Genomic DNA, 15,722 nt, shown 5'->3' with positions numbered 1-15,722 from the left:
AGCCCCACCCAAATGCATGTCAGGGCCATTCAAAAGTACATAACCCTGCAGGAGGGAGACTTTTGCTCCTGAAAAAGGCTCACAAAAAATCACCTTTCGGCCATGGTCCCTGGGTTGGAGACGTGCAAAGGTGTTGGGCCCCCTAAAATGGTCTGCAAGTTCCTCCAGTGGAAAAAAACAAAAGCCCTCATATCCCCATGGCCTTTGGTTTAAAACTAATCAAATGTGGCACAAAACTAGTCCCAGCAAGGTGGGACTAGTCACCCGTTTTAGTGTTGCCACAGCAGATCCAGCACAGATCCACATTGGGATTTTCTACATTTTACGCCGGATACCCTTCCTTACACAACTCCAGGTTTATGCAGAGAAACACACACAGCACCTGGTCTTCAAAAGATATCTCCCACCCAAATATCAACCAGGACCCACTTTCCTTAGCTTTTGCGATGTGACGGGATCAGGCTGCTCTGTGACGGGATCAGGCTGCTCTGTGACGGGATCAGGCTGCTTTGTGACGGGATCAGGCTGCTCTGTGACGGGATCAGGCTGCTCTGTGACGGGATCAGGCTGCTCTGTGACGGGATCAGGCTCTCACAGGTCAGACTGGCTGCATGCTCATCCATTAGTAAGTGCAAAATCTATATTACTTGAACTAGGCCCAAAATTTTTTGACTCACCCTACAACCAACTCCAAGGCACTTAGCAAGTAGCTGCTTATCTTTTCCTTGATGTTAATTTTTAAGGTTGTACAGTCTGAAACGATGTTACTCTTTGCTTCTATATTTTGAAAACACTTGGGCCCAGAACAACAATACAGCCTGAAGACTGTAACATTTTGGATATTATTTAGCGTGTGAGGTCTTCAAATGCTGATTTTTACCCAGATCTTGTAAGTGGGGTTGGCCAGTTTCAGTCTAAGATGTCAAAATGTTTGTTCGTCAACATATCAAACCGTCCACTTCTGAACATCTCGATGTGCAGAAATAAACTATGAATAATGAGATGAAGGTCCGTTTTAGATGGCATCATCAGTAACCTTACACTTGACAAGTCTGAAGTTTAGGAGACCTCAAACGCAGGATGGAGAGAGAACGAGGTTAAAAACAAAACCACAATGAGCATGTAGGATCACAGATTATCAATTAAAATGAAGCTCATTAACATTTACAGCGTGCAGAATGGATCATGAATTTCTTTCTCTTCCAGTGAGTCTATTTAAATGATTTTGTTTTAAAGATCTGTGAACATCTCGCCCCTCATGTTCCTTACCTCATCAGACCTCTTCACAGTGACATTACCAGATTCCTAGATTTCAAAAGTAAAACCTCCAGTTGTGTGAAAGCAGAATTTTCATGGCTGAACTCTGTCTCCTGCTTTCATTTGCACTGAGAATCACTGAACATCACCTGGCTTTCAAATCCATCTAACTCATCACTCCTTTGTGTTTTAGTTTTTTTTTTCTTCTTCTTCTTCCATTACAATTCATACATTTTAATTCTGAATTTAACAAACACACGCTGGCATTGAATGTCAATTCAGTTTTTTGTGATTTTGGTAGCATCATTGAATAATTCCATAAGCATATGCTACCCATCAAAAGCCTCTGAGTGGTACTTTACAAAGTACAGTGTGATCCTTCTAACACTAGCAGCATCATTAGTGTGTTTTCACTGGAATAAAGTAACATCAACTCAAATCCAACATATGTTAAGGAGATGGTTTTTAGATTTCATCTTGACTTCCTTCACTTTGGTTTACTGGGATCAAGAGCTTCATTTCAGGGTACCTCCTGCTTTTCTTCTTCTTGTTCTTCTGTTTTTGATCTTCATCTTTTTCCTTCTTTTGCTCCTGAATCAGTTGGAAGTGATTCTGCTTAACCTTGACGCCTGTCATCTTTCCAGTCAGCAATATAAAGATTACAGTTTTTTTAAACTGTCTGTTGCCACAGTTTTTTGGCCTTCTATCACCATGTGCTCTTCATGATCTCTCAGGCAACACACCGGAGGCTCATTTGAGAACTAGCATCAAGGAAGAGGTGGATCCAGAGCAGCATCAAGGAATACTTGAAGAAGCTAAAGAAAATCACTTGAGCTCTGACAGACTTTGTAAAGATGCTGATTTGTCTTCAACAGAAACATCTAGAGGACAACAGTCATGTTCTCCAACTGTGGAAAATGGTGGTGAAGATGGTGAATTTAGCAAAGCCTTTAAAGTTGAAATGAATGAAATTCCAAATGCAGATTACCAGAATGATACCGTTTGCAGTCCAGAGCCTCCAGACACTGTAGTAACATCTGAGGAGAATACTGTAGGAAGTGAAAAACCTGAGGCCAAAGTTTTAGGACAACAAAGTACCAGTTATTTAGATCAGCTAGAAACCAAAGCTGTGAGTGTGGATACACACATTGATGGAACTGTAGAGACAAAAAGTAACATTTTTGAAGAGCAAGAAACTAGAGCAGAAGTAGTTGATGAAAGCAACTTAATCAGCACAGACCCGTGTCCTCAGGAAGACTTTGGAGGAAATGATTTGAAAGAAAGCTCACCAGATGATTTGCCTTCAGGTGTAGCAAATACTGAACATGAACAAGAGCCGGAGAACACAGAAACGGCAGAGAATGATGAGGCAGGGAAAGTTTCAAGTAAAGCTCAAGCACACGGTGCTAAAAGAAAGAAAAAGAAGAAGAAAGGCAAAAAGAAAGCAGGGATTCAGCAACAAAAAGATGCAGATGAACAGAGCAGAACACAGAAAGGAAACAAAAAAACAGAAGACTTGGCATCAGCTTTACGAGGTAGTGGGCCACCCGCAGAATCTGAGGTTATTGGTTCTGCCAGTGGAACTCCTGAGGAATTAATGATCGACGAAGAGGAGCTGGACAAGCAACAGGTTCTGGAAGGAGCTGAAGGAGATGCAGAAACATTAAAGCTCACTCAAACATTTACCCAGATAGAAACTCTCATGGAACTAAGAATGGATCCCAAAGAGGACCCGGACAAGGACAAGAGTTTGGAAACTAAAAACATAGAACAATTAGAAAGTGTTGTGAGTCCTGATACAGAAGCTAATCTCAGTATGTCTCATCTTGTTGAACACTCAGACGGTACGGAGAGGATCGATGCCCATGATGGAGAGTCCACTTCCTGTTTGGATAACTTATCACCAAATGGTGATGTCCACGCTGAATCAGGAATGAAGCATGAGGATGAATGTGCTGATGATGTGAAATTTGAATGCACATCTATTAGCCCTGAAGGCAGTTATGAAGTCACAAATATCAGTGCTGAAGCTCAAGTTCCAGTTAATGACAGATCCACTGACAGATCTGAACGCAGTTCTGAGAGTCAGGACAATATGTTGGGAGCACCGTCATCCACTAGTACATGCAGTGATGGTCTGGAAAACACCATTGAGACACCACCAGAGTCTGAGAAGACTCTCTCTGCCACTGAGGTTTCTGACGGACAATGTAATGAGGTAACTGAGATGGTCCAAGAAGAAGAAGAAGAAGGCCCAGAACCAGAGATGGAACAAGGATCACTTTCTCCCAGCATTATTTCTTCAGCTCATGATGATCCTTCAGAGCTTCAGCTTGTCAGGACACAAGAAGAGCTCAACAGAGAAATGAAAGAATGTGAAAATTTAACAGAACCTCTCCAAACACAAGATGAAATGAGTGACGGTGCTTCATTAGTGAGACTGAGTGATACGATTGTCGGAGAAACATGTGTGGACACTCCACGTCAAGATGAACACATGGATGATGGAGAATCTCACATTATGAAAACATCAGAGTCTCAAAGTAATGAGTCAAGTGCTGAGAGTCTGTTGGAAAATGGTGAGAAGAATATTGCTGAGATGTTGATACTAGAGGACTCGAAAGAAGTTCCAGAGGCAGATTTGTTTATTGAGCAGAGCCAAAGCCACGAAAACGAAAGTAGAAATGATCAAAATGGCCCTGAAAGCAAGACAACACGTTGTCCTGTGGAGGAAGAACTGAATGAATCAAGGGAGGAAAATTCTGCAAATGATGATTCACTTCAAGGTGTCCAGGAGAACGGCAACAGAGATGAGAGCGTGGGTGAGGAACAGTTGTCGCTAATGAAACGGACAGATGCCTGTGTGTCTGAAAACCGCTTAGCTGAACACTCGACTGATGGAGAAAACGTCAACTTTATGACATCAGAATCTGTGGATCAATGTGATAAACTGAGTCCTGAAACATCACTGGAAATGGAAGAGAGCAGTGTTGAGGTGTTGAAGACATCAGACTTAAACGAGGTTTCGGGGTGTGGTTTGTCTGAGCAAGACCAAAGCAGTGAGGAAGCTACACGTACGAGTCAAAATGTTCCTCCAAGTGAGACATTTCTTTGTGCTTTGACTGAGCAAGTGCATGAACACGACGAGGATGATTCACCTCAACCTGCCCAGCAGGACAGTGACAGAGATGAAGGCGTAGGTGAGGAAGGGTCAACTTTAATGAAACAGACAGATGTCTGTGGAGCTGAAAACCGTTTGGAGACTAAAGCTCAGGCTGAACGTGATAAATTGAGTCCAGAAGCATCACTGGACATAGAAGAGCACGGTATTGAGGGGTTGAAGACATCAGAGTGTGATGTGACTGAGCAAGACCAAAGTAATGAGGAAGGTACAAGTACAGTTAGTCAGAGTGGGACATTTCTTTGTCCTTTGGCTGAGTCAGTGCATGAACGTGATGAGGACGCGTCTAAAAATGATTCATTTCAAGCTGTCCAGAAGGACAGTCACAAAGAGCAGGAGAAAGAGGAAGGGTTGTGTTTAGATTTTAATGACCAGGTAATGAAACACACAAATAACAATTTGGAGACTGTAACTGAGGCTGAAGACTTGGATGACGGAGAATACAACAGATGGAAGATCTCTAAGGCTGCAGATCAAAGCCATGAATTAAATGCAGGGTTTTCATTAGGAATAAGAGAGGACAATGTCGTTGAGGTACTGAACCCACAAGAACACAGTTCGTTTACTGAACAGAAACAAAGCATTGAAGAAGGTGACGAACGTAACAATGGTGGAAAAGACCAAGAAAGTGAGATGTGTTTTTGTCCTTCAGCTGAACAACTGCCTGAATCTGGTGAGGAGAAGTCAGAAAACAGTGGATCCTCTCTACCCGTCCACCAGCACAGTGATGAGGAAGAAGACGACTATGACGATGATGAAGGGCAGTCGTTTGATTTCGACGACATGGATTTAGAGGCCGCTATAGTAATGGATGTCTGTGACACGCAAGAAGAAGCTGAGAAGGAGGTTGAAATAGTGGTAAGTGGAAGTAACATGGCTTCAAATGAAGAGTCAGAGTCAGAGCTGCAAACACCAGAGGAGTCGGAGGAGGTGAATGACGAGAAGTGTGCAGTCGAAGGAAACAAGGTGGACCACGAGATGTGTGGTGTACATCAGGAAGAACTCAACTCTTTGGCTCATGAAGAAGGAGAGGAGGCGAAAGCTCCGACGGGGGAGGAGGCGAAAGCTCCGACAGCGGTGGAAATTTGTGGATCTGAGGAGCCGGGGCAGAATTTAGGAGATAAAAGTTTGAATGTTGAGGAACTGGGTGTTGTTGACCGCAGCAGCGTTGACAACGTAAATCAGGTGTCAATAGAGGAAGAACCAGGTGCTGTGAAGCAGGAAGTTCACCGTGAGGACTCTGTAGCCCAGAAGAGCGAAAACCAAACAGGTCTCAGCAAAGTACCACCACAGTCAGGGAAAGATGCAAAGAAGAACATCAAGAAAGGCAAAGGAAAAGATGAGTGCAAGATGTCCTAGTTTCTAGAGTAGCTTGGTCTGTACCCATCTTTGCTTAAGGCCCTGTCACGCCTTGACGATTTATCCAGCTTATGCTGGCAGTCCCGTTTCCACCGAGTGGTTCAGTTCGCTGCTGCACAGTATGGTCCAGGTCAAAACAGTTAATTCTGGCTTAGTTTGCCTTTCCAATACCAGTGGAACCCTTTTGTTTGGCAGGTGGAACCTTTTAAATATTGACGAGCAAGTCATCAAGCGCGTGTACGCTCTTGTGCGGCGTCTCTTCGCTACACAGAGACCAAACAGAGTAATTTAACATTATTTAGTTTTAATTTTATTTAATTTTCCTGGCTTATCTGGTTCAAGCTGAAACACACCTGGAACAGAAAAACCCCAGAGGGACTTGCTTTAAAACTCTACATTTCTTCAGCCACAACAAGGAACTAAAGTATTTTCAGATGTTGTTTTCCAAAATTAGGACGCTTTATGTGGATACGTTTTCATCAGGATGTGATGATGAATCCGACTGAAACAAACAACAGGACCAAACCACAGGACTGTCTACAACTTATGTCCTGCGTGTGCAGGACGTAGGAGTCATACGTTCGCATATGTCGAAAATGTTGTACATGCCCAAAAGTATTTGAGGTACTCTGCGTATTACGATGTATATCAGTGAGCTTCAATGTTCTCTTATTTTATACAAAACTTACCCATAACTTATTAGACGTATGGCAGCATTTTTAATACAATCGGCATATGCTGGCTAAATCGTGACAGTGTGACGGAGTGTTAGCTGCTTCGACCTCTTAAAAAATACACTGTGGAGGCAAAACATCAAACACTTTGTGCTTTCTCAGAGTTTTGTATCATTTTAATTTTGCACCATTCATTGAGGTCAGACATGCAAAAATCTAATTTGGTCTGCAATTAAGACGGCAAGAGAATGCTGAACTTACACGGGACATTTTTTTGTTATTGATGCACGTTTTACAACTTTTCATAAAGAATATTGATCTGCAGTTGTTTCTTAAAGCTGTTGTTTTGTTCTGTGTGGGTGAACATTCCACTTCAACAAGCGCATTTATTTTCTCCTTGTGGTTTATTTTTTATTCAGGGTAGAATTCTTTTTTTGTTGTTGTTTTTTTTTTTTTTTTTACTGGCTCTTAAGTGTTTTGTCTGTTAAAATGGGAAAAGTTTGGAAACCTGTTCTGTCTGCAGGGAGTACACATTCTGAAGCACATAAATGTAAGATAAGTGTCTTGTTGCGTTTGAAGGTAAAGATGGGTGTGGTGCATCTGCACTGAAATGGCAATAAACAGCCTGTTCATCTCAAACGTTGGTTGAAACACATTCTTTAAATGAATTGACTTGAATAATTTGATCTATAAAACAAGAAATGGTTCAGTACTTTGCACAAAATGTTAACACACATTTCAAGGTAAAGCCCCATTAATGGTTCCGTTGTGATTGTTGTTGTAATAACGGTCACTGTTTCACCAACAGCAGCGTCTGGTTTCAAAAAGTCAGCCATTGACCACATCCCACTTCTGCTCATTGAACATTAGCAAGAATATCTGCAGGACTTTATTTTATTTTTGATTGTCTGGGCTGCTCTCTGGGGCATCCTGAGAATTTGCGGGATCCCCATGAAGTTTCTGGATGTCATAGGCAGCATCTCCAAATGTGCTGCATGGAGCAGAGTGTCTGAGTTTTTCACCAGTGAATACTGGTGTTGGTTGGGATGTGCTCCAGTTCCTACACTGGTCAGTGGTTCTAAACGTTAGACGTCTTATGGATGTTCTATGGGCCCTACAAACACAATATAGACATGATCTGCGTGTCAATAAGGCGTCAAATGCTTAGTGGGTTGTGGAAAACAGCAGCTCAAGTGACCTTGTTGGTGAGGAAAGGTTCACTGACCTTGACTTCACAGAGTGTGATCTTTGTGAAGTCAGTGGACACTGATGGCAGCACTTGTAAAGCCACGTCAGAATGTCTGAGTTTGCTATTTTCCTGGATCAAGACTAAGATCTAGGCTGCCAAAGGTGTCCTGGACTCAGCCACCAGAAATAAATCTAATCAGTGGGAGTGTGGTACTTGAGAGATTTACTTTTCTCGATCCTTGACCCTTTAGATTGAGAGATGCTTGAGAAGAGCCTTCTGAAGTTATGAGTTTGCTTGACAGAAGTGTTTGCCGATGTCAAAGGTCCAAGTCTTTAGGGTCCTGGTGCTTTCTGTTTTTATCAGGCTTGGCTGTTAACCAGTGACCAAAGGTAATGACTGGATCTCTTTGGGTACCTCTGGAATGACTTGGTGTCATGGGGAGGCTCAGATGATGCGTACAATTTGTATTGTGAATGTCTGCTACAACCTTTTGGTCATGTGGCACATTTCTTTGGGCATAATCCAGCACATTGATCCCCCCCCAAATGGAGCCATGCCAAGGGACACCCACGTTTGGTTACGGCATGTAGGTGGCTACTAACGACAGTTATTAAAATACGTCAGCATCAGTCACAATCGGACGTTTCGTCATACGTGAGAACGTAGCCGTAGAGGGAGTGTGAGATGTTTGGTGTCGTGTCACTGACCCGTCAGTTTGCATGTCGGCTTCACCCCTCGTGCTGCGCTCCATCACTTCCTGCCGGATGCCCGCTGTGTTGCATGTGTCAGCCTCCCACCCTGACCCAGCCTTCCCCCACCCTCCCTACATCCACCTGGCTCCTCCCACCCTGGTATGTCAACACATTTTTCATTTGTGAAGATAAACCGTTGTAGTTGAGAGTTGTTGTGACATTGCAGTACATTATATTTAATGACATTTATTTCGTTAAACACGCTGCTCTGAGATGTGATTTGTGTGTGATTTATCTTGTAGAGATTCGCTTGAGGAAACTTGTGGATGAGCGTGAGAAAATGATAGAACAGGTGGGTCACTGATTAAAGAGGTTACAGCAGTGTGAAGTGGAATGATGATTAGTTTGGACTACTGTAGAAGAGTGTATGGTACCGTTAAGTCCACAAGGCCCCCTTTAGTTTAAAATAAGCCCCAAAATAAAATTCTAATCCTTAGTCTAGTCTAAATGAACAACCCCTGTCCAAAAATACATTTTTGTCCAGTGAATGCTGGGACAGGCTCCAGTGCCCCCCTGACCCTTAATTGGAGTAAGCGGGTTGATATAATGCCTAAGTAGAGCCTTATCATTTGATTGGTAGATTCTATGTAATTATTTGTCCCGTTGTATAGGAAACATCACTACTGTGCGTTTTTGTCTCATCCCTTTCACTCTGTCGCACAGTTCCATTAGTTTCTCCTAAAAATTCCTCCATGATACGAGGATGTTAAATTTGGCAGCCCCAGTGTCTGCAGGGACGTCTTTAACAGCTCTTCAAGCCCTGTCAGATGAAGAATTGGACAACTTCTTGTTGCAAAAAATTGTAACAAGAACCAATTTTCCAATTCTTCTTCTGCCAGCTGGAGTTAACTGCACTGTCCCACAGCCCTCCTATTCCTGGTCAGAGAAGTAGCACCTCTGCAATTTTAAGTTAAATATCAATAAAATAAATAATGTGCCGTGGATCTATTTAGGTGTCATATAAAACAATTAACGTTTTGCACTGTTGTACAATGTCTCCAAGAATATTTTCATCTGTTTTCAACTATCTGCTTCATTAAATATGTTCAATTTTTCAACTAATGCAAATATTCTTACCATTACACTCATAAATGTTAAAAATAAATAAGACTCACTCAGGGAAACTGAGGTTCCAACAGCGTTGTATAGCAACACACAGGGTAAGAAGCACACAGAGCATCAAAAGTGAAAGTAAAAAACAATTTGCAAATATAAATACCAGACATACTGATCAATACTGGTTTACTGGCTACTACTGTTCCTCTCCTTCCCATCCTCTTTCACTTTCACTTTATTTATTCAATGTCTCCAAAGGAGCAACGAGCTGTACAGCAATGGGTATACAGAAAAGCACAGAATAAAAAGAAAAGAAAAGCAAAACACACCAAACATTCAGTACACAAGGGGGACACAGTACAGACCTGGATCGATGGAAAAGGAACCGAGTTACCTAACACGATTTGCCATCAACCCTAAGTACCTGCTTCTCTCCTCTGGTCAGCATTCAGAACAGAGATAGCCACAGGTACAAAGGAATGCTTATATCTGTTACTCCTCACTGTAGGAAACCTAAGCCTCACTCCACATGGCAAATAACAAAATTCACCATGGAGAGGGTGGGCCAGATCAGATAAAATTCTCTGAGCCTTCCTCCTCACCTGTCTGGAAAACAAGTCAGACAGTGAGGTCTGCTGGGCCCCCAAAAGCTTGCTGTACAATTCTACAATGTTGCGAAAGTGGCTTCCTTGCTTTAATGCTGAGATTTCTGTATCAGCACATCATCGAAAAAGTTAAAACCGATTCAATACAAGATTTATAAAATAGGGTCATTATTGTCCTGTCCACTTGAAAATATGACAGTGAGGACATCCGTTTCCGAAAGTCAATAACATTCAGCTGCAAGAAGGAGTCGTCACACCACTGAACCATATCTACCACGACAGGGCCATGTTCCCTTTCACCACCATGCAGGAGACTGATTATAACAGAATCATCTGCAAATTTTAATATATGGCGATCCTTCTCTGTCTTCCTGTTACTCCTCCTCCCCCTGAGTGAGGGGTTGGTCAGTCTGATGGTCTGAGGGACAAAGGAGTTTTTCAGTCTGTTGGTCCTGCACTTGGGAAGGAGCAGTCTGTGGCTGAAGGGGCTCCTCTGGTTGCTGTTGATGGTGTGCAGAGGCTGACTGGGACTAAGACGTCACATGTACATAAATATTCACATCCTCAATACTTTGTTGATGGACCTTTGGCAGCAATTACAGTCTCACATCTTCTTGAATATGATGCCACAAGCTTGGTGCACCTATCTTTGGACTGAGAGTCCTTCAGATGCCTTTTGTCAAACTCCAGGTGGGCTGCCATGTGCCTTTTACTAAGGTGTGGCTTCTGTCTGACCACTCTACCATACAGGCCTGATTGGTGGATTGCTGCAGAGATGGTTTTCCTTCTGGAAGGTTCTCCTCTCTCCACAGAGGAATGCTGGAGCTCTGACAGAGTGACCATCAGGTTCTTGGTCACCTCCCTGACTAAGGTTCTTCTCCCCTGATCGCTCAGTTTAGACGGGCGGCCAGCTCTCGGAAGAGTCCTGTTGGATCTGAACTTCTTCCATTTACAGATGATGGAGGCCACTGTGCTCATTGGGACCTTCAAAGCAGCAGAAATGTTTCTGTACCCTTTCTCAGATTTGAGACAATCCTGTCTCAGAGGTCTACAGACAATTCCTTCTGACTGTCAACTGTGGAAATTATATGTAGACAGGAGTGTGTCTTTCCAAATCATGTCCAATCAACTGAAATTACCCCAGGTGGACTCCAATTAAGCTGTAGAAACATCTCAAGGATGATCAGTGGAAACAGGAGACACCTGAGCTCAATTTTGAGTTTCATGGCAAAGACTGTGACTACTTATGGATGTGATTTCTTTGTTTTTTTTTGTTTTTTTTATAAATTTGCAAAAATCTTTAAAAAAAAATAAAAAAATATTTTTTCGCATTGTTGTTATGGGGTATTGTGAGGAGAATTTTGAGGGAAAAAATGAATTTCATTTATTTTGGAATAAGGTTGTAACAGAAGAAAATATGGAAACTATGTATAGTTTTGAAGTTGTATGTACCTTGAAATGAGCTCGTCACCTTCTTTCATTTGCACAGTGACGGTCTGATAGTGACCGAGCACACTGCTGCTTGAACACAAGAAGCTTCAACAACTTTTTCTATGTAAATGTGTTTTCAAGACGGGAACGTCTGGAGCCCAACGAAAACCCATAATCACAGTTTTGATTGACAGATAAAACAACAACCTAAAATTTTTGTATACATGTTAATCTCCTTAATTTAAATCTTGCAGTTTTGTTTTAGGACTTGTGATCACATATTATTTATTTATTGGTATTTTTAAATTATTAAAGAATAGAAGATATGAATTAAAAAGTATTATTATTATTATTACTTTTTTATTATATCCTCCTGAGACCCAGCAGTGTGTTTTTGTCCTCTGTAAGGAACAAGAGTTTCACGTCTTTCCTTCCAAAGAATTTTTTAGTTTAGCACTTGATCTTCTCCTGCAAAGGACATTCCATAAAAATACAAATGTTTCTGGCAAAAACAAACAAACAAAAAACTGTTGTAGCATGTTGTTTTCACCAAAGACAATTTAATACAAAGCAGCAAAAAATTGCAACACGTGTTTTTCTGGGTCTCAGAACGATATTTATTGATCTCTCTGCAGTACCTTTGGAACCCACCAGGGGGCTGCAGTACGATGTTGGGTCTGTGTGCGTTGTATCGACAGTCTGAAGCCCTTGTGTACGTGAGCTGTTGAACAGTTTGAAAACTCTTGTGAATAGTTCTGAATTTCATGTGAACAGGTGAAAAAACTAAAATCCCAGTTGGAGCTGAAGTCCCAGAGGAACGGCACCGATGGCAGCTCCGGCCCCGACGGCGAAACGCTGGCCAATGGACCCGATTCGAATGTGATAGAAGTGCAGAGTGAGTCTACGTGTGTGTGTGTGTTCTGTGGATTTGATGCTTTGAACTTTCTTCCACCTGAACGGTCTTTGCTTAAACCTTTCAGGAGATTCCAGCAGACAGATCAGCGACTTGAAGTTCAAACTGGTGAAAGCGGAGCAAGAAGTTACTGCTTTAGAACAAAATGTAAGGCAAAACGTGTGGAAATCCATAATAAGGACATAGTTATTGCATTTATTGGTTTACCGATCCGCTGACAGCTCTAAAAATCACATTCAGTGAAAAAATTGCCCCTTGACCACTTTTCATTTCATTTCATTTTCATTTATTTATACAGCACCAAATCACAACAAGGTTGCCTCAAGGTGCTTCACACAAGTAAGGTCTAACTTTACTAACCCCCAGAGCAACAGTGGTAAGGACAAACTCCCTCTGAGGAAGAAACCTCAAGCAGACCAGACTCAAAGGGGTGATCCTCTGCTTGGGCGTCTTGGTGTCTTTTTTGCAGGTTTTCCTGCCGAATGCTTGGTATGCCTCTGAAAAAATTTCAACACTCAGGAGTGGTGTTATGTCCTGGGTTTGTGAAGTTCCAGCTCTTGAGTGGCAGAGAACACCTGATATAGAGTTAATTGCCTGGTAGTGGAACAGGGAGAGTTAGAAAACATGCTGACAGGAGCCCTCCAGGAACAGGACTGGTGACCCCTGACCTACATTATGGATTAAACAGAATTTTTGTCGGAGCGCTTCCAAAGGATCACAGTGTCAGTGTGTCCTGTCCGGCCACGGAGGAGCTGCGCCATCTAATGGAATTAAGTCTCAATGCGTGGACGGGCTGTTTCACAGTCCGGTTGTCCGTGCATGTTGGATGCGTCCTGTTCGGTCTATTGTATTTTTCTCTTTTTACAACCCCAGTTCCAATGAAGTTGGGACGTTGTGTAAAAAGTAAATAAAAACAGAATACAATGATTTTCAAATCCTCTTCAACCTATATTCATTTGAATACATCACAAAGACAAGATATTTAATGTTCAAACTGATATATTGTTTTTGTGCAAATATTTTCTCATTTTGAAATGGATGCCTGCAACAGGTTTCAAAAAAGCTGGGACAGTGGTATGTTTCCCACTGTGTTACATCACCTTTCCTTCTAACAACACTCAATAAGCGTTTGGGAACTGAGGACACTAATTGTTGAAGCTTTGTAAGTGGAATTCTTTCCCACTCTTGCTTGATGTACGACTTCAGCTGTTCAACAGTCCGGGGTCTCTGTTGTCGTATTTTGCGCTTCATAATGCACCACACATTTTCAATGGGCGACAGGTCTGGACTGCAGGCAGGCCAGTCTAGTATCCGCACTCTTTTACTACAAAGCCACGCTGTTGGAACACGTGCAGAATGTGTCTTGGCATTGTCTTGCTGAAATAAGCAGGGACATCCCTGAAAAAGACGTTGCTTGGATGGCAGCATGTGTTGCTCCAAAACCTGGATGTACCTTTCAGCGTTGATGGTGCCATCACAGATGTGTAAGTTGTCCATGCCATGGGCACTAACACACCCCCATACCATCACAGATGCTGGCTTTTGAACTTTGCGCTGGTAACAATCTGGATGGTCTTTTTCCTCTTTTGTCCGGGGGACACGACGTCCATGATTTCCAAAAACAATTTGAAATGTGGACTCATCAGACCACAGCACACTTTTCCACTTTGTGTCTGTCCATTTCAAATGAGCTCGGGCCCAGAGAAGGCGGCAGCATTTCTGGATGTTGTTGATGTTTGGCTTTCACTTTGCATGGTAGAGTTTTAACTTGCACTTGAAGATGTAGCGACGAACTGTGTTAACTGACAATGGTTTTCTGAAGTGTTCCTGAGCCCACGCGATAAGATCCTCTACACAATAATGTCGGTTTTTAATGCAGTGCCACCTGAGGGATCGAAGGTCACAGGCAGTCAGTGTTAGTTTTTGGCCTTGCCGCTTACATGTAGAAAGTTCTCCAGATTCTCTGAATCTTCTGATTATATTATGGACTGTAGATGATGGAATCCCTAAATTCCTTGCAATTGAACATTGAGAAACATTGTTCTTAAACTGTTGGACTATTTTTTCATGCAGTTGTTCACAAAGTGGTGATCCTCACCCCCATCTTTGCTTGTGAATGGCTGAGCCTTTTGAGGATGCTCCTTTTATACCCAATCATGACACTCACCTGTTTCCAATTAACCTGTTCACCTGTGGAATGTTCCAAACAGGTGTTCTTTGAGCATTCATCAAATTTCCCAGTGTTTTGTTGCCCCGTCCCAGCTTTTTTGAAATGTGTTGCAGGCATCCATATTTGCACAAAAATAAAGTTTATCAGTTTGAACAATAAATATTTTGTCTTTGTGGTGTATTCAATTGAATACAGGTTGAAGAGGATTTACAAATCATTGTATTCTATTTTTATTTACATTTTACACAACATCCCAACTTCACTGGAATTGGGGTTGTATTTATTTATTTTTCTGAGGACTGCTGTGGAAATACATCTAATGGTTCTGGGCCTGCAGTGACCCCCCCCCCCCCCCCCCGTGCATGCAGTGACCCCCGTGCACGCAGTGATGGCACGTTTTACTTGTGTGGGGAATGTGGACAAGGCCTTCAGGATTTTTTGTATTTTCATTATCTGTGAGGACGTCAGTGGAAGTTGAGAGACGCAGCTCCTGGACGCCATCAGGCATGTAAGTTTTTCGTGGAAATGTGGATTTCCACTTTTTTTAAATTTTCCCAAAAAGATTTTTACATCTGTGACACGACTCCGTGGATTGCTCCGCGGCTCCACCATGAATGGCTGTTTTCACGGTCTTCATCAGCCAGCACAGCGTCAATAACATTGTTCTGACCTCTTATGTGTCCAAAAGCCACATCGACATGTTAACATTTAAATCAGCAGCAAATTTTTGTTCACAATAAAACTAGAAAACTTTGGTCCTGGTGCATAATTTTGCATTTAAAAGTCAAACCCATTAATTCCCAAAAACACTTATTTAAACTTTTAATTTTTTTTATTATTTTTCCTGACCAAACCTGGCCCTCAAGTCCCAGAAAAATCCATAAACCAATAAATTCAATAACTATGGCTGAAGCGTGGAGCTTGGATGCTAAACTCAGTTAATGTGACTGCATCTGTGTTGTCCAGGTGACCAGACTGGAGGGTCAGGTGATCCGCTACAAGTCTGCAGCAGAGAACTCGGAGAAGGTGGAGGACGAGCTGAAGGCAGAGAAACGACGGCTACAGAGAGAGGTGCGTTTGCTTTTACCGTTCGGGGGAATCCTGCGTCTTAGCTTCTGCTGGAATTGTTGTATTA

At 42.3% G+C, this 15,722-nt stretch overlaps 1 protein-coding gene across 1 annotated transcript in view; it reads left to right on the top strand.

The window, feature by feature from the left end:
- Nucleotides 1–15,722, top strand: part of lrrfip1a (leucine rich repeat (in FLII) interacting protein 1a) — a 127,489-nt gene that overhangs the window by 111,510 nt on the left and 257 nt on the right. The window contains exons 22-27 of the mRNA XM_034186097.1: nucleotides 1,992–5,796; nucleotides 8,468–8,511; nucleotides 8,655–8,704; nucleotides 12,279–12,399; nucleotides 12,485–12,564; nucleotides 15,554–15,658. Coding sequence (XP_034041988.1) covers nucleotides 1,992–5,796; nucleotides 8,468–8,511; nucleotides 8,655–8,704; nucleotides 12,279–12,399; nucleotides 12,485–12,564; nucleotides 15,554–15,658 — 4,205 coding nt within the window. The remainder of the gene's footprint in view (nucleotides 1–1,991; nucleotides 5,797–8,467; nucleotides 8,512–8,654; nucleotides 8,705–12,278; nucleotides 12,400–12,484; nucleotides 12,565–15,553; nucleotides 15,659–15,722) is intronic.

This window comes from Thalassophryne amazonica, chromosome 14 (assembly GCF_902500255.1).
Source record: "Thalassophryne amazonica chromosome 14, fThaAma1.1, whole genome shotgun sequence".
In the NCBI taxonomy this organism is placed as follows: Eukaryota; Metazoa; Chordata; class Actinopteri; order Batrachoidiformes; family Batrachoididae; genus Thalassophryne; species Thalassophryne amazonica.
The sequence above is the reverse complement of the archived record's forward strand: the minus strand, read 5'-3'. Positions and strand labels throughout refer to the sequence as shown.